This window comes from Cygnus olor, chromosome 28 (assembly GCF_009769625.2).
Source record: "Cygnus olor isolate bCygOlo1 chromosome 28, bCygOlo1.pri.v2, whole genome shotgun sequence".
NCBI lineage: Eukaryota > Metazoa > Chordata > Aves > Anseriformes > Anatidae > Cygnus > Cygnus olor.
In genome coordinates, this window is record NC_049196.1 from 392,664 (window position 1) to 418,787 (window position 26,124).

General features: G+C 62.7%; 2 protein-coding genes across 4 annotated transcripts; one reads left to right on the top strand and one right to left on the bottom strand.

Annotated features, from left to right (window-relative positions):
- The first annotated feature begins 409 nt into the window (after window positions 1-409).
- On the top strand, window positions 410-26,025 carry SNX27 (sorting nexin 27). 3 transcript variants are annotated; one of them, XR_005814909.1, is made up of 13 exons: window positions 411-721; window positions 10,054-10,285; window positions 10,428-10,620; window positions 11,392-11,456; window positions 12,438-12,542; window positions 13,681-13,759; window positions 15,742-15,905; window positions 17,040-17,129; window positions 18,578-18,727; window positions 18,994-19,122; window positions 19,324-19,383; window positions 21,253-21,735; window positions 24,376-26,025. XR_005814909.1 is itself a non-coding variant. In XM_040538746.1 (13 exons), exons 1-13 carry the CDS (start codon window positions 438-440, stop codon window positions 24,421-24,423), a joined length of 1,662 nt encoding a protein of 553 aa, XP_040394680.1. In that variant the 5' UTR covers window positions 411-437; the 3' UTR covers window positions 24,424-26,025. The 3 variants fall into 3 exon arrangements, 2 of the variants coding, with proteins under 2 accessions (XP_040394681.1, XP_040394680.1); XM_040538746.1 differs by having other exon boundaries at window positions 21,253-21,315; XM_040538747.1 differs by lacking the exon at window positions 21,253-21,735 and having other exon boundaries at window positions 410-721.
- Window positions 4,801-9,959, bottom strand: LOC121060717 (serine/arginine repetitive matrix protein 2-like). Its single transcript, XM_040538756.1, has 2 exons — window positions 8,321-9,959; window positions 4,801-7,630 (listed from the first exon to the last, which is right to left on the bottom strand). The coding sequence occupies exons 1-2, from the start codon at window positions 8,535-8,537 to the stop codon at window positions 6,849-6,851; spliced, it is 999 nt and encodes a 332-aa protein (XP_040394690.1). The 5' UTR covers window positions 8,538-9,959; the 3' UTR covers window positions 4,801-6,848.
- Window positions 26,026-26,124: the final 99 nt, after the last annotated feature.

A 26,124-nucleotide genomic window follows, 5' to 3' on the forward strand; every position in this document is an offset into this window, starting at 1 on the left:
CTTCTTGCCGGTTGCTGGGCTCTCCCCTGCCTGTCCTGTGTGCCTCCCCTCCCTGAGCCCAAGCCGTGCCTCCAGCCCTCCTCTCTCCCTCTGCATCCCCAGGGGCTCCAGGAGGCAGCGGGGCCCTGGGGCCTGCGGGGGGTTTGGGGCCGGGCCCCCCGGGGCTTTTGGCCCCGCTGCCCTGGGGCGCTGGGGGCTGACTCCGAGGCCTGCCGGCGCTGCCCCGGTTGCCACGGCGACGGCGGAGGCGCGGCACTACAGCTCCCAGAAGGCGTCGCGAGGCCGCGCGGCGGACTACACTTCCCGGCACCCTCCTTCGGGGGAGAGGGAGGCGGTCGCGGACTACGCTTCCCAGCACCCCCCGCGGCGGGCGGCTCCGTACGGTGGCCGGCGCGGCGGCGGGCGCGTGACGGGCCGGCCGGGCGCTGCTCGCCAAGATGGCGGACGAGGAGGGCGAGGGGCTGCCGCGCTCGGCGGCGGGGCCGCAGCGGAACGGCGGCGGCGAGGGGGCGCCGGGGGGGCCGGGGGGGCCGCGGGTGGTGCGCATCGTCAAGTCCGAGTCCGGCTACGGCTTCAACGTGCGCGGCCAAGTGAGCGAGGGCGGCCAGCTGCGGAGCATCAACGGCGAGCTGTACGCGCCGCTGCAGCACGTCAGCGCCGTGCTGGGCGGCGGGGCCGCCGACCGCGCCGGGGTCCGCAAGGGCGACCGCATCCTGGAGGTGTGAGTACGGGGGGGCCGCCGCCGCCGCCGCTGGGGGGGGGCCGGGCCGGGGCCGTTTCCCCGCACGGAGGCCGGGGGGGGCCCCGCCGGGGGGCTTCGGGCCCCGCCGCGCCGCGCCGCTGCCCGGTGCCCCCGCACGGGGGGGGCTTTGCTGGGGGGGGGACGCGTGCCGGTTCGCTGCACTGGGAGCGTTTGTGGGGGCTGCCCTCCCCCCCCCGGCGGGGGCCGTTTTGGGGGGGCTCCGCCAGCCTCTCCCGTCCCCGGGGGCTTCGGGAGGCCCCCCGCGGGGGGCAGGGGCACGGCCCCCGCCTCCTCGGCAGCGGAGGTTTGGGGGTCCCCAAATGGGGGCGGGGGGGGGTCGCAGCCCCCCAAAGGAGCCGCTGTACGCGGGGGGGCGGTGCGGGGCGCACGGGGGGCAGAGCGGGCTGGGCTCACGGGGGGGGGGCGCGGGGTCCGTTCCCAGGCGGCGCCGAGGCCTCGGGGCCGTCCTTGCCCCCAGGGACCCCCAGGACTGGAGCGGCCCGAGCTGTCCTGGAGGTGCCGCGAGTCCGGGGGGCTTCGCGCTGGGACCCCTTAGGAGGAAACGTCCGTGGGAGCCCCGTCCCCAAATTCTTCTCCCCATGGGGTCACGGCTGCGTGCAGAGGAACCGAGCGCCCGGGAGAGAGCCCTGGGGGGGCAGGGACGGGGACAGGGGATGCAGAGGGGGTGGCTGGGGGCAGGGGCTGCGTCCTGGGGGAGAGCAGGGGAAGGGACGGAAACGGGAGGTGCTTGGGGAGCGAGGGGGCGAGCGCTGCGATGGACTGGGGGGGGGCAGAGAGAGCGCCTGGGGGCCTGCCCGGGAGCAGGATGAGGCCCCGTGGGACCAGGCAGGGGGGCCGGGGCTGGGGCTGGGGTCCGTCCCCAAAGCCCGTGGAGCCGTGCGGCTCTGCAGGAGGAAGCTGGGGCTGGCGGGGCGGTAGGCTCTTCTTGGGGTCCCAGCTGTCCGGGACTGACTCCTCTCCTGGGAACGCGTCAGCTTGGTGAAACCGCTCCTCTTTTTCCCCCCAAACGCCCCAAACTTTGCGGACCGGCGTCAGGTGCGCCCCGGCCCGTCGGGGTTTTTCTCCCTGTTGCCGGGCGATTCCTTGGGCTGGCTCTGCGTGCCCCGAGCTGCGTGATGCCTCCCGGTCCCTGCGCGGCTGTACCTCGGGCTGGGCCGGTGAAGTTCAAGTCCTAATTAATTACAGGGATTTCGCAGCAGCAGGAATGCTTCGCTGCCGGTCTTTGCGGGCTGCAGCGTGTGAAGGGCAGCGGCGGTGCCTGGGCCCACAGAGCCCAAACTCCCCGGCCGTGCCCCGCCGCAGGCGTGGTGCTCGGCTCGGGCTCTCTCCCGTGGGACCCAAACGCTTCTCGCTTTGATTTCCCGCGCAGAAGAAGTGTCCGGGGTGAGTTCTGCACCTGGAGGACCTGCTCGAGAGCAGCGTTTATTGACCGAGGGGAATGTTTGTGCGCGTTGCAAGGTGCCGAGCTGAAATCCTCCGCGGGGGAAGCGCTTACGGTGCTGCGTGTGAGCCAAGAGGAGGGTGCTGAGGAGCCAGGGCTCGGTCCTGGCTTCCCGGCCAGCGCGAGGTCAGGACTCGTGCAGGTGGAAGGCTCGGTCTGGGCTTCGGCAGCGGCTGGAGGAGCTGAGGCAGCGACCGAGGTCCGCTCACAGCCTGCGGCACCGGCGTCCGGACACCTCGGGCAGGGAGCAGCGGTCGGAGGAGCGGGGATTTCCTCTCTGCCCCTCTCCAGGGAGGAGCCGCTTCCTAATTTGCCCGTGAGATGGCTTCAGCCCTCTGTCAGGCTGCCAGGTTCGTTAACCCAGCTGCGTACATCAGCCCGCCGGCCCTAAAGGTCTCACACGATGCCGGTCCCGTTTGGTGCAGGCGTTAACCCTCCCAGATCTATTAAAACCCAGCTCCTGCAAATAAATCTGAGCACCGTTGTGAGCTGGAGCGGGAAACAATAAAACGGCCTCCCAAAATAGCTCAGTTTTTCCTTCCTTCGCGCAGCAGCACCCTGCGCGGTGCCGGGGGTGGGGTTCCCGGGAGCTCTGTCCCAGAGCGTCCGCGCGTCCTGCTCGGCAGCCCCCGGCTCTCGTGTGGTGTTTGGGCGCTGAGCAGTGTGCACGGGGCTGGGGGGTCTGCACAGGGCACTTGCTCCGAGCAAACGGGCACGGGTGAAGGCTTTTGGAGCGGGAGCGGAGCGACGAGAGCTCCGCGGCAGGCGGCTGCGGTGTCTGGCTCCTCACCAGGCCCCAGCCCTGCAGCTGCAGCAGCCACCTGAGCGTGGTTTTCCCCATCAGGCGAGGCGCGAGCTGCTCCACAGCCCTAGCCCGTGACCAGAGGAGGTTTTGGGTATTGTCCCAAGGGTTTTTGGGTTCCTGCGCTCGTTGCAGTCCTCTCTTGCCGTCCTTCGCTGTATCGCGCTCCTGTATCCAGCGCGTAGCTCCGACCTCTCGTGTTCAGAGGCTGGTTTGGCAACATAACTCTGGTGTGCTCTCTAATCTTCTTAGCTCCTTGTGTGTTTGTGGGTGTTGAGGGCATTGGAGACAGACAATGGAAGCTAATTTAGCTCTTGATTATCACCCTGAATGACAATCATCGCTAATCTTGACGGGAGGGAAAATCGCGCTGGCGTTAGCTCTGTTTGCAGGGGAGCTCGCTGGCGATAGTTGAGCGGGTAACGAAGGGCCATAGTTGAGCGGGTAACGAAGGGCCATAGTTGAGCGGGTAACGAAGGGCCATAGTTGAGCGGGTAACGAAGGGCCGTTGTTCTCAGAGCCCCGACCCCTGTGTGGCCGGAGCCAGGCCCCGTCCTCCTGCGCCGGCAGCCCCGGGAGCAGCGTGATCGGCAGCGGGGCCCCGCTGGCACCTCTCGAGGTGGTTTGGGCGTTCTGCTGACGGGCTCCCTCCGCTTTCCCACCTGACCCTCCGGCACGTCATCAGCCCAAGGACTCTTTCTCAAGGGGCGAGAGTTGCGCCTGTCTGTGGGTCACGGGGAGATCCGCCCCCGTTCGGGGCCGCTCCCGACACCGAGCCTCGTGGGGCTCTGCCGGCGTGAGGGCACGCGCTTCCTCTGCGCTCCTCACGTGGACCGGCTCCATCCCTCAGGGGTCAAAAGCTTTATCTCTTCGTGGTCCAAAGTCTAACCTCGTGTATTGCCTCGGAGCTGGTTGTGCTCTGGGGAAGCACAGGACTGACCGTAAAAAGGAGGTGGCGGCTGCTCCTGCTGCTTGTTCGCAGCGTTCTGCTGCTTGCACGCAGGGCGCGTCGCCAGCAAATCACCTTATAAAAGGGTCAGCAGCTTACCCTGGCCCGAGCCTGTAGGGCTGCCTGTTTCACTAACCACACGGCTCAGCAAACCTCTTTCCTTTTCTTCTGGACCGAAGCGGCGTGTGACACCTCAGCTCATGCCCCTGAGCGGCGAGCGATGTGCCGGTGCGGCCGCGCAGAGCTGCCCGCGGCCTCGGAGGTCGTTTCCCCGCCGCGGCTGCTGGAAGCCTCTCTGCAGCAAGAGCGTGTGTGAGATAAGGACCCGAGATAACGACCCGAGATAAGGACCTGCGATAAGGTCCGGAGCAGTGGGTGGCAGCGGCTGCCCCGCAGGGACAGCTGATGCAGGACCTGGCGTCCTGCGGTGCCTTTCCCGCACGTTGCGTCCCCTCCTTGTTCGCCGGTCCCAGCGATTTACAGACTCTAAGGGTGCTGTCCGTAGGACAGGAGGGTTTCCCTTCGCCGGGGTTCGTGCTTGCAGCGTGAAACGTTGTCAGCAGCAGCAAGCCCTGCGGACCGCGGGGCTGCTCGGGAGGCGAGGCCCTGCCCGGCTCCTCGGCCACATCCCCGGGCAGCGCCTCGTGCCCGCGCTTCCCAGCGCGTGGCCTGCGGAGCCCTCGGGGGCTGCTCGGGGCTCGGCCGGGAAACCAGCGCCGCTGTCACGGGCTCGAGCTGTCGTCAGCAGCGAGAAGTTACCCCGAGGAGAAGCGGCCCCGAGGAGGGGAGGGCGGAGGGTCGCTGCTTTGACGTGGGGACGCGGGAACGTCCAGCTCCGTGCTGGCCCTGGGGCTCGCCGTGAGCCGCCTGCCTGCCGAGCTCGGCCCTCTCAGCGTGGCTTTTGTGCTGGATCCAGGAAGGAGAAGCCGAGGAGGCCTCGACCCAGGTCGTGTGTTCCGGCGCTGGTGTTGGGCAGGCGCGGAAGCTGGCTGCTGGTACCCGCATCTCCAGAAGGGGCTTGGTGCAGGTCTGGCTTCTGAAGCGTCCAAAATGTTTGTCCTTTTTCAGCAAGACTACCTATCAAGTCAGTATTTGTTTTCCTTTGAGTAACATTTAGATTTTAACCTTCTGAAATATTTACGTCCCCTGTCTTCTTTCAGGGTGTTTCAGAAGTGTTCATTTACGAGGAATCGCTGCTCTCGTAATTGGAGCCGGCAAATGGCAGTTGTGCTGTTTGCCAGAGCAGAGCGTGGAAATATGCCCGGGGACGTCAAAACTTCCTTAAAATGTCATAAGAGGCGTCTGTGGAAATGGTAACGACCCCAACCTCTGTCGGAGACATAGGAGAGGTCACGGGAGCTGCACTTCATAGTTTCTGCCTATTTTTTTTATCTGTTTGGACTAACGCTGGGTCTGGATTTCGCAGCTGTTTGAGGAAGGTTGGCTTCCCTCCTGGTAGGGGATGGGGAAATGCTGCGTGGGGCTCTGCTGAGCACCGTGGCAGGATGTGCCCTGGGAGCTGAGCCCCGCCGGGGGCTTAAGGGAGGCTTCGCCTGGCTGTCCGGCTCCTTGCGGTGCTGAGCGCGCTCCCCTTGCTGATCGGGGCCGAGGCTTGGAGCACTCAAGGCCGTTTCTCATCCCCTCTGGGGGGAAGGACGCGATCGTGTGCTTGGAGCACTGAGCTGGAGCTGGGACCGCTGCGGAGGCTGCTCGGTGTGGATGGTCCCGGGGACGTCCCGCAGAGGAGCCTCAGCTGTGACAAACCCCAGGAGGCCGGGGTTTGGTGCTGAGCTGGCGGAACGGCCTCAGAAGGGAGAGGGATCGGGATGCCGAAGCGCCCGTTTCGGGAGCCTGGAGAAGCTGCCCCACGCCGCCGTGTCCCGTAAGCTCATTAGCTGTTCATCTTCGTTTCCAGGGCCTCTCCCGAGGAGGCTGCTGGCCAGGTGGCGGCTGCCCTTGGCTCCGGGTTCGTCCTCAGTGCCGGTCCTCCCTCGTCAGCCCTTCCCGGAGCAGGGAGTAATCCTTCCCCGCTGCCGTGGTCCTCGCGCTGCGCGTAAATCCCTCCCGCAGCCGACCTGGTGAGAGCCGGGTGCCGCAGGGAGCCTCTTGGCCACGTCCTGCATCTTCTGGGCTTAGCCCTCAGCAGCGCCGCTGCGCCTCGGGTTAGGCTGGGTTTGCTTTGCCAGTGAGCTGTGGAGCCAGGATCTGGCCCATGCTTTGCCTTGGTGCCCTGCTGCTGCCGTGGGGTGGCTGGAAATGTTCACGCAGAAGGGTGAGGCTCCTGCCTTGGAGGTCACTTGAGCTTTCGTTGCGTGGTTTGTTGGCTAGGTGGTTTGGGCTCAGCAAAGCACAAAGGCAGGCTGCGGTCTTAATCTCAAGGAAGCGTCTTGCAGGCTTTCTGCAGTAAATTTCCTTGTCTTCTCTTGACAGGCAGTTGGGAAATTTTAAGAAGTCTTCACAGAAAATGAGTCACTCAGGGTACAAATGGGAGAAGTGAAATTTGCTTCTGGGTCTTAGGAGCCTGCTCCTTAGCGCCGGTGTGTTGGGGAGCGCTGCTTTGTCAAACGCACGCCTCGTCCTCGAGGTCTCCTGGTGTTTGCCACAGAATATCCCGAGGTCACACAAGGAATATCCCGAGGTCACACAATGTCCTGAGTCGGAGGGGACCCACAGCATCCCCATGTCCAACTCCTCGGCACTTCTGCTCTTGCTGGGAGCTCGCGTGGCCGTCTGCCTTCCAGCCGGGGTGCCGAGCCAGCCTGCGGCCGCTCACTCCCTGCCCTTGCACTTCACAAACCCAGTTTTGTAAAGGCTTTTAAGCTCCTTAAGGTGAGCAAACACCGCTCTGCTCTGCCCCCCAGCGTGTGTTTCTGCATCGGGCACAAGCCCCGCATCACACACGGCGTGACCCGCTGTGACACCGCCGCCTTGGCTCCCCCGAGCACCCACAAGCCCTGAGGGGCGAGCGCGTGGAGCCGACCAGCGGCTGGCCCCGCTCCACGCCTGCGGGGTCCCTCCCCTGGCGGCCGTGTCGGCGGCCAGAGGCCCGTGCACAAAGGCGGCCTCTCGCTGCTGGTGATGGCGAGGGGCTGGGGGTGCCCCCGCGGGGCAGCAGTGGGGGAGGACTCCCCTTTTGGGGTGCCCGAGGGCCAGGCGGTGCCGTCGTGCTCCAGGATCTCTTCGGACTCTCCTGCAAGGCCGCTCGTGGCGAGGAGGAAGAGGGGTGCCGGGGGCAGGCGATGCGCCCTGCGGTGGAAGGCGGCAGAACCTCGCGTTCCTGCTCTGACCGCATCCGCCTCTGGCGGCACGTGGCTCGGAGAAGTGAATCCTCCGAAGGAAGCTGCCCTTTGAGAGCCGCCGAAATCTCGCCGGCCTTGCTGGGGCTGCGTGTGCGGGGCGCGTCCCTCGCGGAGGGGAGGACCCCGTGGGCCTGCTCCCGGTGTGGCTGGTGGGGGGCAGCCAGCCAGCGGCCCTCCTGGGACGGGCTGAGGGCCCGGGAAGGGGAATGGGAACGGCTGTTGGCAAAAATAAAAACGAAAAAAAAAATCCAACTCCGACCAGGAGCAGAAGCTGGAAGAGAAAAGCCCCCAGGCGTCCTGGGAGAAGCGCGGCCCCCCCGTGGCATGCTGGCAGGTTCATGCCCGCACGGGCGGCGCGCCGTCCAGCTGGGCTCCTCTCGCCTCGCCAGGTGCCTCTGGTCTGCCCGTGCTGCGATTCCCCCCCGATTCCCCGTCCCCGTTCTCCGTGGGTTTGCGGTGGTTGTTCCAGGCGCAGTTGCTGTGGAGACTTCATCGCAGAGGTGCTGGGGCCGTGCCCCGTGCGGCTGCGGTGCCGCCGGCTCCTTGCTGTGGCAGAGGGGAGGAGGAAACCTGCCGGGGCTGGGGCTGCCTCTCAGCGCCGAGGCGATGTGCTGGGTGCGCTGCGGCCCCGCTGCGGGGGCTTCTCCGCGAGCCCTGCGGTCACCGAATCACGGAGCTGTAGGGGTTGGAAGGGACCTCCGGAGACCGTCGGGTCCGACCCCCTGCCAAAGCAGGTTCCCTAGAGCAGGCTGCCCGGGTAGGCGTCCAGAAGGGCCTCGAATATCTCCAGAGGAGACTCCACAACCCCCCCGGGCAGCCTGTCCCAGTGCTCCGCCACCCTCCCCGTGAAGAAGTTCCTTCGCATGTTGGTGACATGCAGACCTGCTGCTTCGGAGGCTCCTAGCACAAGCTGGCCAGCGAGGAGGGGATTTTCCCAGTCCCTGAACCTACTGGCCGTGTTCCTGGACTGGAGGGGCTGCGCACAGCTCTGCGGGCACTCATCGCAGAGAGCCCAGAGGCTGTGTCCAGGCGCTGCTTTGCTCCCTCCCTGCACTGATGGGCTGGCGGCTGTGGTCGATGTCCAGGCCCGTCCAACGCCTGGCGCGGTGCAGGCGCTCTGTCTGCCTCGCAGACGCTGCTTGGGGCTTTTTGAACTTGGTCCTGAGCCTGGGTTCTCTCACCCAGGTCTGGAAGTTGAGATGGGATCTTTCCAGGGCGATTCTTGTAAGTAAAAGCTCAATAAAAGCGATCGATGCGGAGCGGTGAGAGCTGTTCTCTTTCATTCCCGTGCTAGGGCTTGAAATTAAATCTCACACTTGATTTGAGGCGAGCTGGGGTGGCTCGGTGACTCGCAGGATGGCTTCGCGGGGAGGCGACACGGCTGGGGAGGCGCGGGCGCCTTTCCTCAGCGTCCCTCCGGAGCTCCGGGCAGTGGCTGCGGGCAGCAGCGCGGGGCAGGGGCTGTGCCACGAGTCCCGGTGGAGCCCCTCCGTGGTGTAAATGAGGACGGGGGGGGCTGTTGGCACACGTTGGAGCCCTGGGCAGCTTTGCGGGTGGGTTTGGGGGGGGATATGAGCAGTCGTCACCCAGGGGTGCCCCGGCTGCCCCCCGAGGGCAGCGCCGTGGCAAAGCCCAGCTTGGGGCTGTTTGTGCAGGGGGTGTTTCAGATGCCAAGCTCCGTACGGAGACACCGCAAGTTTCTGGAGGCTCGCTACTAAATTTATCCCTTATCAGAAAGAAAAGCAGGCTTGTCCTTTTCCAGATTTGGAAGAGAGCCTTGCAGCTCTCTCTGGACCTCGGGCTGGATTTCAGAGCGGCGTCTCTCCGAGCTCGCCATCTCTGGGCCAAGCGAGAGCCGGGCGGTGGGTCGCTGCCGGCAGCTTTGGGGCGAGCAGGAAGGGCAGGAGTGCTCGGAGCTGCCCCCGTGTCTCAGGGCTTCCATGGGCCTCGGGGCATCGCTGGACAAGCTCTTGCAGTCAGGCTGGAGCGGTGCAAGAGCTGGAAGCCCATACTCGTTGCGGCAGCGCTCCCGGGCCTGTCGAGGAGGAACTCGAGAGATCACATCTCCCCTGGCACCGCGCCGATGGGCTCGCGGGTGCTCGTCTCGGCAGCTGGGAGCAGCAGCCTCTGAAATCTCTTACCCTCGCCCTCCAAGCGCCCGAGCCTGCGTTCTCATTCTTGTTCATCCGGAAGCTTCAGCACAGATTTTTGGAAATCTACCTTATGTTTTGGGGCTGCGGAGGGTAGGAGATGGCTTTTGCCCTAGCAGAGCAGAGTGAGTTATGCATTCAGTGTTGTTCCTCAATTCTGTGGTCACCTCGTGTGTTTCCCTTGAGCTGAGAGAAGGCGGCTCACGTTCTGGGAGCGAACGTGCCATGCAGTGCTTTATCTGTGCCCGAAGCCATCAAACACAACTCAGTAACCACTAACCCGAGAAACCGCCAGCAGGAGAAGTTGGAGCAGCGTAACCCAGAGCAGCGCTCGCCCTCCTGCTGCTGTGCAGGCAGAGCTGAGCTGCAAAACCCACTGCCACTGGAGCAGAACTTGCAGAATTTTAACACGGGAACTAAGTGGGTTGGGGTTTTTTTGGTTTTTTTTCGTTTTTTTTTTTTGCTCCTCTTTGCCTTCTGTAACCCGTTGTGGGAAGAGATCTGAAGCCGTGGAAGTGTCAGTTACCTTCAGCTGGCGGATTTTCGAGGGAAGCGGTTACGTGATGGGTTCCCGGGCTGGTCCTGGCGTGGTTTGAGAGCTCTGCTGTCCCCCCTGCCTCGCTTATGGCTTTTCTGCCCTCTCTCACAGGAACGGGGTGAACGTTGAAGGAGCGACCCACAAACAAGTGGTGGACCTGATCCGCGCCGGGGAGAAGGAGCTGATCCTGACGGTGCTGTCGGTGCCTCCCCACGAGGCCGATAACCTCGACCCCAGCGATGACTCTTTGGGACAGTCCTTCTATGACTACACGGAAAAGCAGGCTGTGCCCATCTCCATCCCCACCTACAAGCACGTGGAGCAGAACGGCGAGAAGTTTGTGGTGAGCAGCAGCGGGGCCGTGCTCCCCGGGGGCAGGAGGGGTCTGCTCCGTGCTGCCTGCAGCTCCGGGGAGGCAGCGCCGCGCCGGTTTGAGGTCGGAAAGCTTTCCGCGCCCCAGCCAGCCTCTCCTCTGCTCCCTGCAGGTGTACAACGTTTACATGGCGGGCCGCCAGCTCTGCTCCAAGCGGTACCGTGAGTTTGCCATCCTGCACCAGAACCTGAAACGGGAATTCGCCAACTTCACCTTCCCGCGGCTCCCGGGGAAGTGGCCCTTCTCCCTGTCGGAGCAGCAGCTGGATGCCCGGCGGCGAGGGCTGGAGGAGTACCTGGAGAAAGGTACGGGGCTGGGCGCAGCTCCCGGGCAGCCGTGCGGCCGCACGCCACCTTCCTCGCCAGCAGGAAGCGCGTCCTCAGGGCCTGTCCTTCCCTGGGCGCCCTGAAAGCTCGAGCTCCACGGGCATTCGTTTGTCGGCCAGGGAAAGAAGCTCGTATGTAGCTGGGTTGGGTTTGGGGGCCGTGCTGAGCTCAGGCTTGCCCATACCCAGCTCCTGGGAACGAAGCCCCTCGGCCCCACCGGTGTGGCCCGGGGCAGGTTCCCCCACCCCACTGCTGTCCCAGCCCTGCTCCTTCGCCTTCATCCCGGCCGGAGGAGACGGCAGGCTGCTTGCACGGGGGATGCAGCCTGGTACAGTTTTGTCCCAGGTTATTTACTGAACCTGGCCCGAGTTCCCAAACAGCTTCGTTCCCTCTGGAATACCGCATTTATGAAATCCTTGCCCACTTCTCAGTGTAGTCGGAGCCTCCTGTTGGCCGCGTGCCTGCAGCATGGGTTTCCCCCCGGGGATTATCTCAGTAGTGAGTTACTCAGCGCCGCTGCACGCTTGTCGCTCGCTGTCGGGGGGGATTCGGGGCGTATCGGCCCTCGTGCCAGCACCCCTGGTGCAGCCTGCAAAGCACTTGTGTCGGGAGGCTTTGCCTGGCTCCCCGTGCCTCCCTTGTTTCCCACAGCCTGCGGGACAGGCAGGTGCTCTTACCCCGCCACCTCTGCCAGCCTTTGGCCCCCCTCGCCCCAGGACAAGGCAGTGACCCGTGCTCTCTGTCCCGCAGTGTGCTCGATACGCGTCATCGGCGAGAGCGACATCATGCAGGAGTTCCTGTCGGAGTCGGACGAGGTAGGCACGCGGGCACGGCGCTGAAACTCGGCCTCCCCTGGTACAGAGGTGTGGGGAGACTGGATCAGAGCGCAAGGATGCTCCCCGCCAAAGCCTCAGCTGGTCAAATCGAAAGCCGGAGCAGGAAACCAAGGCTGCGGTTCGCTGCCAGCCTGTTGTTGCTCGTAGGAAGCCTCTCCTCGTAGCAGCAGCTGGGAACGGCTCCGATGCCGCTCTTGGAGGACCAGAACCGGGTGCGAGGCCTCGCTGCCTGCCCTGGGCCTCCCTGGCCCCGCAGCAGCGTGCCTGCTGGTTCCTGCTGCTGGTGGCAGCCCCGGTAGTTCTGCGTGTGAGCTGCTGGTGTTCGGCACCTGCTGGGCAGAAAGGCAACGGGCACTTTAAATACCAGCTCGTCTGACTTGCTTCTGCCCAGGTTTGGGTTGCCCGCAGCAGCAAAGCCGCTGTTTGCCCTCTGGCCATTGCTCTTTTCCCAACTTTTCCGTGGCGCATTCAGTTGCTCTGTCTCAAAGCTTTCTCTCGCTCCTCACTGACAAAGCCACGACTGGAAAATCCTACCCGTCGTGGTCCGGAGCGGTTTGCTTGGCTTCCTGCCTCGAAGCAGAGCTCACGTCTTCCTCCGTTCAGAATTTCCCCCACGCAGCCTGGAAGCAGATTCCTGAGGCTTGCAGAGCAGCTGGCTGCTAGATGTGACAGTGCACGAGTGACCACGTTAGTTATCCAGCACCAGGTGTGGTCCGTGGAGCTCAGTAAATCCCCCCACTGCACTCCTGGAGCTCAGTAAACAGTCGTGGAGCTCAGGGCTCAGCTTGCGGGAGCGAGCGGGGGCGTCTGCTCAGGGCACGCGCGGGACCCTGGGCTCAGCTCGGGGCCGAAGCTGGGGCCTGTGCTGCAGGGGCCGCAGCTGGGAGCGGCGATTCCCAGCCCCTGCGGCCACGTCTGATGGCCTCTGCTGATTTCTGTCCTCTTTTTTCTTTTCTTTAGAATTACAATGGTGTCTCAGACGTGGAGCTCAGGGTAGCATTACCAGATATAACAACAGTGACGGTCAGAGTCAAGAAGAACAGCACTACAGATCAGGTGTACCAGGTGAGCTACTTTTTGTTGTGTTGTTCTGGTTTGTTTTTTTCCCCTGACTGGAAGATTAACGTGATTCAGGCATGGACCAAGACCCCAGAGGTGCCCGCTGGGTTCTCGGCTCCTCTCGAGCGCAGGTAGGCATTAGTGCTGCTTAGCAGAGGACAGGAATGCTGGAGAGCTCCAACCTCACGCCGTGCTGAAGCAGCATTTTCTTTGGCAGTCTTGGCTGCAAGGACAGAGTTAAATCGCTGAATTAATTTCCACTGATAGTATCTTAAAGCTGGCGGATGGCTCGAAGCACTAGGCAGATCGTGTGTTGTGGCTGCAGCGGAGGAGCTGGATCCAAGAGCTGTCTGCATCCAGCACGCGTCTCTGTGGCTGCGTGGCAGGACAGCGAGCTGGACGTGAAGGGAGTGACCCTTGGGGAACGGTCTGGGCAGGTTCCAGGTTTGCAGGTGGCCTGAAGGCCCGCTGCTTGAAGTGGAAGATGAAGAACAACTGACTTCAACCAGCGCTGCTGGAGAAAAAATGGAAGTTGTCGATGAAGTAGGGGGAATAAGGTGATGGGGGCAGACTGTAATTAAAAGGGGAACTCAGAGTGCTGCTGCAAGCGAGGGAGCTGAAGGGTTGCAAAAGAGGAGGACCGCGGGAGCTCCTGCTTTGCACAGCAGAATCCTGCTGCTGGAGCAGGGTCGTGGTGCCTTCAGGAGAGTTGTGGTGCCTTCAGGCACTTGGGGCACGACCTACTGAAGTTCACATCGCCTCCGCCGAGGTCTGTGGGATGTGGCTGTGGTATTAGCATGCAGGGCTGAAGTGGTGGTGGAGCCAGCTCCTCGGGGAGGTGTGCTCTTCCATCAGGAACTGAAACCAGAGGCATCGGAAGAACAGATGACCTAATTGTCAGCAGTGGGGGCAGTTACAGTCTGGAGCGGTTTACAGGAAGGCAAAAGCACGCGAGTCTGGGCCCTTGCTAAAGAAAAGCTCTGATTTTACAGGAAGAATAACATTCAGGCTTTCCTTGATGACTAACGCCTCGGGTTAATGAATACTTGGAATAACCTGCACGGCGCTGGCCTTGCCCTGCACAGGGACTGCCGGGTGTTGGCTCCTGCTTTGCTCACTCCGTTTTCCCCTCTGGTTGCTCTAGGCTGTGGCTGCTAAAGTTGGAATGGACAGTATTACCGCAAACTACTTCGCCTTGTTCGAAGTGATCAATCACTCCTTTGGTAAGTCTTTTATTCCCTTTGGTGCCCACAGGCAGCTGAGGAAGGAGCTCGGCAGTGCTAGCAGAGCCTGGTGGCACTCATTTAGGCCTTATCTGTGCTCGCAAAGTCAGGAGCCCCTGGGAGGAATCGGGCTGGCACAGCAGATTCTGATAATGAGGAGCCCTCAAAGTTTGATGGCTTTTTCTGCTGCTGCTTGACTTTCCAGTTCTTAAACAGTTCAAGGAGACGAGCTTCTTGTTAACTGAGAGATGCGTTTTACTGCAGTTCAAAGGGCCCAGCGAGCAGAGATAGCGACCAGCGGCACTGAAACGTGGCTGCCTGGAGAGGGGGCACCAAAGGCGTCTTGGTGCGGAGCAGAGGGGCTGCAGAGGAAATGGGGTTTAGTCTGTGCACACGTAGAGGTGGCGTGATGTCCTGGCCCAGAGGGGATGCGTGCTGCGAGCTGACACGTCCGTCCTTCAGCCTCTGAATCCTGGGGGTATTTGAGGCCCAGCTGCGGGATTCTGGGCGACTCTTTTGGCACTTTGTGAATCGCCGTCCTCCCAGCTCGGCGCGTGCTGAGGTCTCTGCCTGGTCTCGGCTCCCCCAGCTTCGCCGAACCTGGAGTGTCCAAACTGCCCAGGTCGCGCTGCTGAGCGGGTGGAGTGGTTTGGGCTTGTTCCTGCGCTGCCTTTTGAGCCAAGTGCATGTCTCCTTCGCAGCTGGGTGCCTTCATTTCTGGGTCGTCAGCTCTGCCCGCCTCAGACTCACCCTGTAGTTACTGCAAGCTGTGCAGTTTTAGGGGGAGATTTCTAGGACTGCTCCTCACACTTGCAAAATTCTGGCCAAGTGGCAGGGGCAACTTCTGCCTTCCTGAAGCCCTCTTAAAACAACCCAGCTCAGAAGACAGGCTGGGGTTGTACTGGAATGCTGACCTGGGCCGTGCAGGGAGCCTGGAGCAGGAGGTGGGAGGCTGCCGCGTGCTGGCGCAGTCCCACGGGGAGCGTTCAGGCTGCCAGGCCCTGGCTGGTGCTGTTAGTGCCTCGTTCCTCCGAGTGCTGTGCTTCTCAGACTGCACAGAACAGGAAAATCTCCAGTCAACCTTTATGGCCTGCGCGTTCTGGACGCTCGCCGTGTACATCCCCATTTATTCCTGTCTGGATGCGCTCCATTTAACTTCCCTGGAAGCTGTTAGCTCCGGCTGCAGTAAGACAGTGACCGTACCCTACCTGACGAAGGAGACGTGCCGTGCTCCCCTGTGAAAATCCATCACAGTGAAGGAAAGCAGCAGCAGCTCTGAGCGCAGTGAGCATTGACAGGGGCGGTGCAGGCAGGACTCGCGGCAGCAGGCTGCTTCAGCCCGCCGTGATGAGAAGGGGCCCTTCCTAGGAAGCCGCAGGGAAACGGAAACTTACACCCAGAACGCTCCCTTGGGGAACTGGAGATGGCCTTGAGCAGCAAGTCACAGTGTGGGGGCAGCGCCACGCATCGCGGTGCCCTGGACCAGTGCAAGGGGATCGTGCCCTCTGCTCTGCTCCCTGAGACCCCGCCTGGAGCCCTGTGCCCAGCTCTGGGACCCCAGCACCAGGAGGACAGGGACCTGTTAGAGGCAGTCCGGCTCTAACAGGCAATCAAACCACGTCTCAGAGTGTGTCCAAACTCTTCTTGAGCTCCGACAGGTCCCTCCCAACCCAAGACATTCCCTGATTCTGTGACCTTGGGCAGGGTGGTCCTCCCTGTGCTCAGCCGAGGGTGACATCGGGCTGCTGCGATGGCCCCTGAGGACCACACTCGGTGGGTTGTCCCCAGCTCGTGTCCTGCCTGGCCGGATGGGTGGCAGCGGGGCAGCACCCGCGTCCTCCCCCATCAGCCGGGAGGAGTTCAATCTCCAGGGAATTAATTCCTGTTCGTGTGCCAGGGCCCATTGCGAGGGACCCTGGGGTGCAGCACCACAGAAGCAGGTACTGAACCAAGCTGACCTCGGTGTCCTGTGCTTCTTCCAGTGCGCAAGCTGGCGCCCAATGAATTCCCCCACAAACTCTACGTGCAGAACTACACCTCGGCAGTGCCAGGAACATGCCTGACCATCCGGAAATGGCTCTTCACTACAGAGGAGGAGGTTCTTCTCAACGACAATGACTTGGCGGTCACCTACTTCTTCCATCAGGTAGGTGCCCACGAGCTCCTTGGGCAGGAGCTGTGATTTCTTGCTGGAGGTAAGCCAACGCCTGCTGGTAGCCAAGTGCCTGGCTCCCAGAACGACTCCAGACGCCGCTGTCCCTTGGCGTCCTGGCAGCAGAGTGGGAACTGGAGGGCTGGCCCTGCTCAGGCAGCTTTGAGGAGCACGGGTCGGTGGCTGGGTGAGTCGGCAGCTCTGCGGTGAGCTGGTGGCCACGGCGTGATCAGAGCGGGAGGCGCTGCAGGCTGCCTCCCAGGGCGAGCTGGAGGGGGCCTGCGGGGCTGCGCTCCGTGGGCAGGTTCCATGTTCCTCAGCTCCGCACGCTGTCAGTGACCAGCTGGGGGCTTCTCCCTGCTCCCCCTGAGGAAAGGGAACGTTTCTGCCTGTGCTTTCACTCGCCCCCTTTCGTGCAGATGCTCTGGGATGAAGTGAGCCTGAGAAGAGCCATGCTCTGTGTAAAGCCGGTCTAGGATGAGCAGCTCAGAGGTAGATATCGCACAGTTCAGTGAGATAAATCCTGCTCTGTCTCGACCACCAAAAATGCGGTCCCAACACTTCCAACTGGGCAAGTACCAGCCTCTGATACAAACGCTGTTACCAAGTTCAGCGATCCCCTAGACCGGCTGGCAGCTTTATGAGCTGCTTTGTGCGAGGGCAGGGGTCGTGGCTGAGCAGTGTGCAGCTGTGGAGCTAAAGGCAGGGCTGTGTACCTGCTCAGTCCCGAAGAGCGAAGCAGCTTTTGCATGCCGGCACTGCCCTCCAGCAGTGCGGTGGGTAAAAGAAAAGCCTGTGCTGCTCTGCTGGAGCCGGCTGCGTGTGCCTGCAGTGGAAGGGTTGTACCGGACGATGCCCAAAGGCAGAGGCAGGATTCCAAGTACCAGCGTTTGCAGATCCATCCAGGGGATGTTCTCCCAGAGCCCTCCTAGACCCAGGCATCTGTGCACTGCCCGAGGCAGGCAGAGGCTCGGGGCCGGAGTCGCCAAGCCCGGCCCTTGCTGGGTGCACAATGGACTGCGGGGGCTGCGAGCTGGGGCGGCGCGGGGCCAGCTGGTGAAGGTGAAGCACTGCGAGGAGATCCTGGGGCCTGACCTCCTGGGTGTTCTTTCCCTTTTTCTGTTTAAGGCTGTCGATGATGTCAAGAAAGGCTACATCAAAGCAGAGGAGAAGTCCTACCAGTTACAGAAGCTGTGTGAGCAGAGAAAGATGGTCATGGTGAGTTGTCCTACCTGTCTTGTTTGCTTCCTCCGGCAAGTGCCGTGCAATGCTGTGTCTGGAAAGGAGATAGATCCAGCCTTGAAAAACATCTTTCCTTGGAAAGCAGTAACCCTGGAGAGCTGTGGGAGTGTGGGCTTGGCACGGAGGCATCGGCACGGTTGCAGGCGTGCAGCGGTGCCAGGCGTGGGGCTGGGCCGTCCCCACGGGTCTGCTGCTGCCCGAACCAAAACCGCCCCTCGTGCCCGGCGAGCTCGATCGGCGGCTTGTCCTTGGCACGGCCACGTATTGACTGGGCTCCAAACAAGGCAGAGATAAAACTGGCGTGTTACTGCCAGTGCTGAGAGATGAGGTGCTGAACGTGCCATGTAGCAGTCCTCCATCCGCAGCCCTTCGGGAGCAGCTGTTCCCAGTAATGGAGAGGCAAAGGTCGTTTTCTGCCTCAGACCGCCTCAAGTGGCAGCATTGGGCTGGCGGAGAGGCACGGGCACTGCTCTGCTCGCAGTGCTGCTCGCTGTGTCCCCTGCCCCTGTCTCTCAGGTTCTTTTTTGCCTGGCAGAAGTCTTCCCAGATTGCAAGTCCCACGGCAGATCTCGCTGTCTGTCTGGCCGACAGATTTTCTGCCTCTTATCGCTTTGCCCAGCGAGCGCCTGGGGGCTTGGTGTGACTCGATGAGCCGGCCTGGCTTAGATGTGGGGGAGCAGAGGGGTGCCCCGAGCTCAGCCGCCAGACGCAAGCTTGGCTCGAAGATCAAGAAGCAGAAGAATCTGACTTGTAAATAACTCGCTGGGGTGCTTGGGGCTGCTGGTACCGGCTGAACGCGGGCTGCCCTTTCCCCAGCTCTGCGCCCCGGCTGGTGCTGGCTGCGCTCGTAGAGGGATGGCTCGGGGTCCTGCTCGGGGTCCTGCTCAGAGCCCCTTTGCTGTAGCTCTCAGGCCCCTACTGGGGGGCTGCGTTGGCGTGAACCCCAGCAGGGTCACCTGAAGCGCTAAGCCAAGAAACGTGTTCAAAAAACTTCTTAATTATTAACTACTGGTAAGGGTCAGTAAATAGGCACTTCCCCCACGTGGCTCGTCCCACGGTGCTTTTGTTTCGGCTGCTCCCCCGGGCTTTCTGACGACCAAAGGCAGATCTGGCTCTCCCGAAAGCCTGGCCACCGTGTCTCAGGCACCGCAGGGCCCCGGTGCAGCAGGGGACGTCGGTGTCCCAGAAAGCTGTGAAGCCAAAGCAGCTCGTCCCCCGCCTCCCCCCGTGTTACGCAGGGCCCTGCCTGGAGCACGAGGCCCAAGGATCCGTCCTCTTCCTCCGGGGTGCCTCCACCCTCGGGGAGAGGGTCCCCTTCCCTCCCCAGCACAGCCCTCCTGGCTGGGGGTTCCGAGGGGCGTTAGCACGAGGGTGGTGGGAGGAGGCTGGGTCCCTGTCCAACACGTGCTGCTTTCTCTCTGCAGTACTTGAACATGTTGCGGACGTGCGAGGGTTACAACGAGATCATCTTCCCCCACTGCTCCTGTGACTCCCGGCGGAAGGGACACGTCATCACGGCCATCAGCATCAAGCACTTTAAACTCCACGCCTGCACCGAGGAGGGCCAGCTGGAGGTGAGGGGCACAGCAGGGCTCTGCCCGGGGTCCCAGTACCCGCCTCGGCTTCGTAGGAAGGGGGAGCAGCTTGTCCCAGAGCTCTGGGGCTTGGGACTGCCACTGGCTGGCAGCACGGGGCGTCATCTCCCTGCCCTCTGCGCGGTGTCCTCGTTCCCCTGTCCTCGTCCCCCCTGTGCGTGGCTTTGCTTTTTCTGATCTGCCTTAAACCTCCCCGTGCCCGGGGGGCTGCTGGCTCGGGGCTCACGGGGTTTGTCTCCCTTCAGAACCAGGTCATAGCGTTCGAATGGGACGAAATGCAGCGGTGGGACACGGACGAGGAGGGAATGGCGTTTTGTTTTGAATACGCACGCGGAGAGAAGAAGCCCCGATGGGTTAAAATCTTCACCCCCTACGTAAGTGCCCCCGTTACTCACGGACCGGGAAGGAGAAGTCACATCCTGCTTGTTTTTCCCTCTGGGAACCGGCGGGAGCACCCAGCTCCGGAGCGAGAGGCGGCGGGGAGGCAGGCGGCCGCCAGGAGGAGCCGGCAGCACGGGCAGGGCGATGGGTGCTGCACCGCCGCCGCCTGAGACACGCCTGCTTTCTCTTTGCAGTTCAACTACATGCACGAGTGCTTCGAACGGGTTTTCTGCGAGCTCAAGTGGAGGAAGGAGGTAAGGACCCGCCGCTGCAGGGAAACGGCTTCACCTCTTACGGCAGCTTTTTACTGGCAGCCGATTCTGCCTGGCTCCGACCCGCAGCCCGAGCAGGAAGGCTTGTGCCGGGAGCAGTCGGGTGCTTGGAGCAGCGGGGGGGCCCTGCTGGGAGCGTGGGGGGGGGCTCGGGCTCTATGGGTGCGGGGCGCTGCGTGTTGTGTCCGAGCGAGGAGCTCCGGGAGCTGCTTGGTTCCCAGTCGCTCCCTGGTGCCTGCTGCCGAGTGCAGGTGGCAAAGCGTCGGTCCTGCGGCAGGGTTACGAGGGCTGCGGAATTACTCAGAAAGGGTCGTGAGAGCCTCCGGCAAAAAGCTGCTGAGGAGTAGGGAGGTGTTAGGGTTTTTGTGAATCCCAGCCTGAGGTGGCTGCTCAGCCTCCTCCCGCTGAAGCCGTTGAGAGGTGTCACGGTTCTGACCTGGCTCCCCCCAGCCGCCCTCCCCGTGCTCTCCATCCCCGCTGCTGCGCTCCCTCTGTCCTCTCCTCCCACGGGAGGGAGACGTTTCAGTGCCTTGCTCCGTCTGCCAGCCTCTGCGCTGCCGCTGGTGTCACCCCACGGCCGTCGTCCCAGGGACCGCTCCGCGTGCTCGGAGGGCGGCTGGAAGCACCTCGCGTGTGGCTACGGCATCACCGCCGCGTGTGCCCCGGCTCCTGCTGTCCCAGGGAGGTCGCCCTCCCTTTCGGGAGCAGAGGGAAGCGGCCACTGGGGGTTGGGGCCTCTCCTTGCCCTTGATCTGATCAGAGCTTAAACGTGGCAAGTCTGAAAGAGGGCTCCAGGACAATCTGCCCGCTGTGGAGGCTCCCGAGCGGGGACGATTCCCTTCTCCACGGGGAAGTTTCCGACCTGCCGGGTGTCAGCCCAGGGCAGGGCTGCTGGTGCTTGTCCCGGTGTGGCCAGGGCGCAGGGCTGGCACTGTGCTGGGCGTGGGACGCTGCGGGTGCGCGGGGAGCGCAGGGTCAGGCACAGACCACAGCAGCCGTGCTGCCCCGAGGACGCAGCAGTGGCCGGAGGAGCGCGAGGCCAGCGGGGTTTTGTAGCGAACGTGGAAAGTGGCTTGGCTCAGCCTGAGAGGTTGGAGCAGTCGCTCTCACGAGGGACCGCAGACCTCCGGGCAGGCAGGGGCGAGGAGTCCCAGGTCTGCCCTTCTGTCTGCTGGCTGGGGACAGCCACTGCAGCGACAGCCAGGGGCCACCGGAGGCGGGACCCCCACCTTTGTCCCAGCCCCGAGCCTGCGGGAGGCAGCCAGGAGGCTGGGGCTGTGTGGTTACGCTGTGAGGCTCGGCACGGGGAGCAGGAGGCGCTCAGCACCGCCCGCAGAGCCGAGGAACTGGGCTCTGGGCTCCGCGTCCCTGCTGGGGTGACATCTCTTTCCCTCGAGGAACAAAGCCTTCGTGGCTGCCGCTTTGGACCGTGGAGCAGAAGCTTCCCGAGGGGGCAGCCTGCCTCGTTCTGAGCTCCTCCGCAGCTCCCCGTGTCGGTGGGGCCGGCGTGGGGCCGTGCGGGCAGGGAGCCAGGCACGTGGGGCCGGCCGGTGCCCTCGGGGCCGCCCGTTCCTTCCCTGCTGAGGCTGCGGCATCGCTGCCGCCGTGCAGCCGGATGGTGCTGTGCTGCCCCTGCGCCTCTTCTGGGGCCGGGGGCTGCATCCTGGTGGCCTGCTCGGCGCTGGAGCAGGAGCTGGGCTGGGTCACCCAGCAGAAGCCGGGCCCTCGGCGCCCCGGATCCTTCCCGACGCTCTTCCAGCCGCTCCGGCAGCAGCAGCTGCTCAGTCTCCTCCCATCCCCTCCGGCTCTGCTTTTTTATTTATACCCTTTTTATTTTTTTCCCTTGTAAAGGTGGAGGAGGAAGCAACAGACAAGGATAACAAGAACTGCAGTAAAGACAATATGTGCAGCAAGGTAATTGGGCTGAAAACAAACAGCATCTGTGCTCTGTGAGCCAGCCTGGCTGCTGTGCTGCGGACGCAGTGTCTCCTGCTCCTCTGCTCCAGCTCCCGTTAGCGTAGAACAGTGCCCTTTCCTAGTGGCTTCTCCTCGGAGGGAACCCGCAGACTAACCCCCCCACTGCTGCTTTTGATGGAGTAGAGGTGGCTTTGTGCCTCGAGGCCTCTTTGCTGACGTTAGGAACGTTTGGGGCCCGTCTCCTGGACGCCGCCGGTCTCCGGATGCCCCGGGATGTGACGCTCCGGCCGCGAGCGGTGGCTCCCTTCGCCTCCCCGGAGGAGAGGGGACGGGCGCAGCTGCACGGGGACAAACGCTTTGGCTCCGCTCGCCTTGTAAAGGACCAGAGACTTTATCCTGGAAGCCGCGGGGCTAGTGGTGTGTGGTTTTTTCTCTTGTTCTTCTGCAATGGAGCGAGGACCCGTAGGGACTGACCGTGCCGTTCTCAGCGCTGCTTTAATAGTGAGGAGTGAAACCGCTCGTGTCGTAGCGCCTCGCAAACGCACCTCTCCTGCTGCCGCCCTCTGCCCAGCTGCTTTCGCATTCAAGCTGGACAGGATTCAAAGCTAAACGCTTCCAATCGCCTCAAGATGCGCCGAGAAGCATCCGGGAGCGTTTCCTGCCTGTCTCTAGGATGTCCTCGCGTAGGCTCTTAGCCCAGCACCTCTGCCGTGGCGCGCACATGGAGGAGGCCTGCGGAGAGGCACCCGCTGCTCTGATGCGCTCGTGGAGCGACGCGTGCCAGGAGCCGCAGCCTCTGCGGGTGCCTCTCTGCAAGCCTCTGCTCGCAGCTTCCTCTGCGGGGACACGGAGCGCCGGCGGTGGCTGCGGACCCATCGCTTTGCCGTGCTCCCGCGCCACGTTTTAGCTCCGTGCTCGGGCGTCTGAAATAGCTGCAGGTTAATGAGCTCGTAAGAACCAAAGTGCGGTTGTGTTCAGCGAGGCAGAAAGCTGTTAACCCCAGCGGTTCCGGTCGGTGCTTCTCGTGGGCAGGAGTTACGTGGTGCTGGCTAGAAAGCGTTGGACATCAAACAGGGCGAGAGCCCCTTCTGACTGAGCAGAAAGCTGTAGCAGAGGGTGCAGGATGTGTCACCGCTCAGGAAGGAGCGGCACGGGCTGCGCAGCGCTGGCGGGGGTGTGGGAGCCTCCCGCCCCTGTGATGCTTCCACTGCCAGGCAGATCCTGCGCGATAACGCTCCCGCGGGGGCAACCCCTCTGATCCCCGGGCACCCGGCGCACTTGAGGAAGAGCGGGGTGAAGGCTTCGCGCACGCGGTCGCGTTCCTGTGTTGCCCTTTCAAACCTGGCGCCCTGCCCGCAAAACCCGGAGACACCGCGGGAATGAAACAGCCAGGCTCGGCGGGGGGGGTGCTGCCTGAAACTCACCCCCGGGGCCTTCCTCGGGGGCCGAGCTCCCCGCAAGAGTTGTGGCAGCGAGTTGATGGCGCGGAGCCGGGCGGCCGCAGGAACCGGCTGCGGGCTGCGCCGGGCCTGGCGCTGCTTCCTGCCCGCTCGCGGCATCGCGCCTTCCCGCAGCCCGTGACGTCTCTTCCTGGGGCCTTGGCCGACGGGTGCTCGGTGAACGGAGACCGGGGGCATTCTCTTCCTTCCCTCTTCAATCAGCCGCTCCTCGCTACTGAGCACCCCGGGACTTCCCTGCCGGGGGGGAAAGGTTTTTCTCCCCGTTCGATTCATACGCATCTGCATGATCTCGCTTGATGTAACGGGAAGCCTCGGCCGCAGCTCCTGGCGTGGGGGAGCACCGTGGGGCACTGCTGCCCCCGGCACCCCGAAGCTCGGCCGCTGCCCTCGCTGCTCCAGCAGGAGCAGCACGAGCAGGGTGGTGGGGTTAATTCCAGATCAGGAGTGTTTCTGACCGGTCACCGGGTAATTTTCGTTCCCTCGTGTAAAATAAAAAGATTGATGGAACTTGGCAGATACTTTATGGATATATTTGGTGCTCTGTGAGTTGCTGACGGGCCTCCCAAGCCGCAGGTGCTGGCTGATAACGCGGGGTGCGCTCAGGAAGAGCCGGCTGGAGGCTTAGCTGCCGTGTGTCACCCAGAGCTGAGCGCCCAGCTGAGCATGCCGCGCGTTGCCCAACCCTTGCGGCCCCGTTTTCCACGCCGGGCCCTTAAGGGATGCCCTTGGCTCCCGCTGGGCACCGGCCCAACCACGGGATGGGCCGAGGGTAAGGCTGGGGCAGGCGGGGGGCAGTGGGGTGCGTTGGGTGCAAGCGGCTCGGGCACGGGAGGGAGATGGTGCCCTAGGGCAGAGCCATGGGGGAAATTCTCCGTTCTCCGTCCTCCTTCTGCAGCAGCGAAGCTGCTGAGGGCCGCTCGGCTCGGGTCAGCTCCAGGGAAAGCGCGGAGTCGTGCAGGCGGAATTTGGGTTACTTGCAGCCTCTGGCCCTTTTCTAGAGGGAGGGCTGCTCGTGGAGCCAGGAGAGAGCCGGGCTTCCAGGGGGATCCGTCCAGTCCCCGGCGCTGCTCCTGGCCTCCTTCCTGCCCTCCTTTCCTCTGCTCGAGCTCCCGGCGGGGCTTGGTGGTGCCGGAGTGGAGCCGTGCCGCGGCCAGGGCTCGCCGGCACACCCCACACCGCACGGTGCCACGCCACCCGCAGCAGCAACCACTGGCACCCGTGGGGCCCCGGTGCCCAAAAACCCTCAGCTCGTCCCCACTGGGGGGAACTCCCCAAGGGCTCCAAGTGTCCTCCTGCACGGCGCCTGCCCCACAGCCTCGCATTTGAGGCAGAAACTGAAACCTTGCCCTGCGAGCGGGGCTGGCGCAGGGGAACTCCCCCAGCCCTGTGCTCAGCGACTGCATCGTGGTGGTGCCGGGCAGCTCCCTGCAGCCACAGCTCCGCGTGTCAGCGGAGGAAGACGAGGAAGAGGAGGAGGAGGCCGGAGAGCCCCTGGGCCGTGCAGGGCGGGAGCGCAGCGCTGAGCCCGGCGGGGCCGTGGGGGCCAGGAGCCGTCCTGCGGGGCTGCCCCTGACCTCTCCTTTCTCTTCTCTTGCAGAACATCTTTCAGATGGTCAGGTCACAGCAGAGGGACGCGGCCACTTAGCCCCTTGGCACGGAAGAACGTACCCCCCCCCCCCCCCCCCAAATTAACACTTACAAATTCTGTTATTGTATTAAAGCCCTTAAACTAAATATTATTAATAATAATACCATTTGTGAACTTCATGTTTATGGAATTAAGCAACTAGGAGAAGGGCAGGCTCGGCGGTGGCAAGGGGAAGGCGGTGGTGGACAGCGCGAGCTCGCCCCGGGGTGTTCTGTCTCTTCCTTTCCACCTGGGTCTGATTCCAGAAGACGGACTGGGCTTCTGTTTTTTACAACTGGAAACTGAAACATCGTCCATTTGCACTGTTCAGGCATATATATGTATGTATGTAAAAAAAAAAAAAGGAAAAAAAAAAAACTGAAAAAGCTATATATATAAAGGCCGTGCACGTATATACATATATATATTTCTTTTAAAATTTCATACCAGTGGCAGTACCTTTTTTAAGCTTGCGTTTTTACACGCATCTCCCCTCCCGATTCATTGTGTTGTTTTTTTTAAAAACTAACTTTAGCGAAAAAAAAAAAAAAACAGAAAAAGGAAAAAAAAACAAATCAAAACACAGCAACGTTACAGGGAAATACCTCTCCTGGCACAAGGACCTCGACACGTTTACAAGCTTCTGACTTCGCTTTTCCCCCACTGGAGGTTCCCCCGTGGAGGTCGCTCGGTGCCGGGTGCCTCCGGAGGCCGCGCGCCATCGCCCCTGGGCCCCCCCCCGGAGCAGGAGCCCCCCGGGGCGAGCGTGGCCGCCCCGGGCCCCGTGTGCTCGGGGACCCGTCCTGGTCGCGTGGTCCCCGCGGCGGGGCAGAGGCACGAGAGCAGAAGCGAGGCAGCGAGCGGGGAATTAGCGCTCGCTGTGCTAATGGGATTTCTCGGCCGCTGTCCTCGGGCGCCCCGCGGGCCAGTCCCGGGCACTCAAATTGTGCGATCGGGGTTTGTCACCAATTTTAGTCCTTAATTTCAGGGGGAGGAGGGGCCTGGAGCTCCCAACCCGTTGGCCTGGGCTCTGCGACGCACACAGCGCTTGTTGCGTTTCAGGCCGCTGCGTTTGGGGTTTTTGTTGTTGTTGTTGTTTTTTTTTTTCTTTTTTTTCTTTTTTCCTTAAGGAAACCGAAAGCGACGCTCTGTGCCCGGCTAAGTAGGTCAGGAAGCGCCGCGGCCGCCCGCCGGCTTTAATCGCGCGGAGCCGGGCCCCCCCCCCCAGGGCTCAGCAATAATCGGGGGGCTCGGCCCCCCCCACACCCAGCGCGCCCCCGGCTGGCCCCCCCCCCCAGCCCCCCCACGCTGCCATGCACACATCCGCTTTAATTTATTCGAGAGAACTCTAACGGTGTTTTCACTACGGTATCTTGTATTTTTTATCCGTGATTCAGAAATGTGAAGGAAAAAAAAAAAAAGACCAAAAAAAAAAAAAGCAAAAAGGAGGAATTAAAAAAAAAAAAAAAAAAAAAAAGCCTCTCCCCTCCCCGTCTGCTCCCGGTGTCGTTCCTCGTTCTCTAGCGCTAACCACTCCGGTTGTTTGGTAAAGTCACTTAGTGTAATTAATTGTAACATATTCTTTTAAATAAATTGATTTATTGATGAAGCTGCTGGGAACTGTGGCCATTTCCTTCACCGCGGCAGGCGCGGGGCGGGGGGGGGGGGGGGGGGGGGGAGGGGCGGAGGGGAGGAAACCCAACCCCAAATCCCCGGGGT

Coding starts and splice junctions, on each gene's coding strand:
- SNX27 (XM_040538746.1), top strand. CDS start 438: ATGGCGGACGAGGAGGGCGAGGGGCTGCCGCGCTCGGCGGCGGGGCCG. Junction 15,906..17,039: donor TCACCTACTTCTTCCATCAG/GTAGGTGCCCAC, acceptor TTTCTGTTTAAG/GCTGTCGATGATGTCAAGAA. Junction 17,130..18,577: donor AGCAGAGAAAGATGGTCATG/GTGAGTTGTCCT, acceptor TTCTCTCTGCAG/TACTTGAACATGTTGCGGAC.
- LOC121060717 (XM_040538756.1), bottom strand. CDS start 8,537: ATGAAAGAGAACAGCTCTCACCGCTCCGCATCGATCGCTTTTATTGAG. Junction 7,631..8,320: donor CCTGGACATCGACCACAGCC/GCCAGCCCATCA, acceptor TGGCGAGGCGAG/AGGAGCCCAGCTGGACGGCG.